The following is a 2,053-nucleotide window of genomic DNA, read 5'->3' as shown; positions in this document are numbered from 1 at the left end:
CACCACGAGCTTAGTAGTGATCTAACCATGGTACCTGCATTACGCTTTCTTCTTCTATCGGTGGCTTGGTTCGGTTATTCCATCGCATTGAAACCAACCACCATTTCATCAAATCAAAACCTAATTGACTACAGCGTCTCCGTAATTCTTGAGCATTCGTCCCTAAACGAGGGTATTTCCAATTGCGTTTTCTACGATCTGCTTCGAAGCCCTCATCCATATGACAACGTGCTTGGAGAAATTCTCACCTCACCACGCTTGGATCGCGTGGCAAAGTTTGTTCTCAACGTTTCATTTCACATGAGCATGGATAACCCTCCGGAAAACTTACCCATAAAACCGGACCTGATGGTCGTCCACCTGGGCAAACGGATCATCGAAATGAATTCGAGAGCTGAAATCAACACACTGAAAACTTTCGACCCGAACACAAAAGTGTTGGTGATAGTGAACGATCACAATGACTTCTACGTAGTGGTAATGCATTTGTTATTGAATTTATTCGGGTTCAACAAAGTGGCCTACATTGGTGAGTCACGCTCCCGACTGCTGCATCCGTATGACAGTGGACAGGTGTCGATTCAATACAAACTACCTCATCCTCAGGCACTGTTTCAGGATTCCCTACGAAACATGCAAGGACGTAGCATAACGGCAACCGCCGTACTTAGATCGAATCTTATATTTGGAGCCCATATCCAATGGCTAAGGGAAACGGCTCGTCATTTGAATGCAACCCTAGACGTTCGGTTCAATCCTTGCACCAATTTTACCAGGACCTGGGACAAATGCTTTATAAATTTTATTGTAGACAGAGGTATTGATATCGTGCTGACCCCTTTCCTTATGGGCGACCTACACCCCGCTTTCAATCGAGCGTTGTTTCGAGTGGTTCCGGACACAATGATTGTCCTGGTGCCGGAAGGTAGATTGTTGAACGTGACCGAAATGTACATTCGGCCGTTTACCTGGGAGGTTTGGCTCGTTCTATTGCTCGTCGTACTGTCGGCTGAGATATTGAAGATATTCATACCATGGTTGAAAAATGACCCCATATTGCTGGCCCTGTGTGGCTTCGAACGCTACAGTCTACATCGCGTTGGACGTCACGAGAAGTGGATACTGTTCACATTGATAGTACTCTGCTTCTTCATTACCAATGCATACGAATCGAAGTTCATTGCTCTGATGATAGAGAAACCGTCGGCCGAGACTGCTGAATCGTTTCAAGACTTGGTAGATCAAGGTATTGCGATAGAAATTGACGTGCGGTCCAACGCGGATATGCCAAAACACAGGATTCTAGGGCCCCTGATTGTGCACAATTCTCTTTCCTACTCGAAACTAAACAGAACTCGAGCATATCTTCTGGAACGGCAGCTAGCGGAGGCCTTAATGGCCTTGTCCGTCAACTACAACTTTGACCGACAGCGACCCAATTATGCCATCTTGCGTGAGACACTAGGAACGCGTTTAGCTATCTATTGGATGCCGTATCGGAGCCCGTTCGTGGAGTTGTTTCGAAGTTCTCAGACGAGACTGTTCGAAGCCGGAATTCTGAACAAGTGGAAAAATGTTCTCGGTAGCGCATGGATTGCGGATATTGGTGATTGCGACCAAAATGTGCAGTGTGGAACAGGGACAACTCTCAAGTTTGCGGACTTCGTTCCGCTGTGGGTGATGTATGGCATAGGATTGACGGTGAGTGGAGTTGTCCTTTTTGTGGAAGCAGTCATACAATGGAATCGCTAGAAACGAGATGGGATGGAGATTTTAACTGCCGCACCGGTTCCGCTTGGAATATGCATCTGGTTGTAAATTTTCTCGACTTCCCTGGGCACAGGAGTATAATTGTGCTTGCCTTAATGTGTGTGCTCAAAGAATGCCAAGTTTACACGGATAGAAAAATTCATAAAATGTATAAGTCAACTAATAAGCAGACGCCTTGCAAAAAGTTAATAAAGTCAAATGAAATGTATAAGCGGTCACACATACCTTTTATGCATTCTTATAGGACCTATGTGGTTTGTCTTATGGAATGTATAAGGCTGAT

At 45.3% G+C, this 2,053-nt stretch overlaps 1 protein-coding gene across 1 annotated transcript; it reads left to right on the top strand.

Annotated features, from left to right (window-relative positions):
- The first annotated feature begins 903 nt into the window (after positions 1-903).
- Ir67c (Ionotropic receptor 67c) lies at positions 904-1,752 on the top strand. The gene has a single exon (XM_065223652.1). It carries the CDS (start codon positions 904-906, stop codon positions 1,750-1,752), a length of 849 nt encoding a protein of 282 aa, XP_065079724.1.
- Positions 1,753-2,053: the final 301 nt, after the last annotated feature.

This window comes from Ochlerotatus camptorhynchus, unplaced genomic scaffold, assembly GCF_037179485.1.
Source record: "Ochlerotatus camptorhynchus isolate MF236.1 unplaced genomic scaffold, CSIRO-AGI_Acam_v1.1 ptg000193l, whole genome shotgun sequence".
NCBI lineage: Eukaryota > Metazoa > Arthropoda > Insecta > Diptera > Culicidae > Ochlerotatus > Ochlerotatus camptorhynchus.
This window is presented reverse-complemented; position numbering and strand designations above follow the sequence as displayed.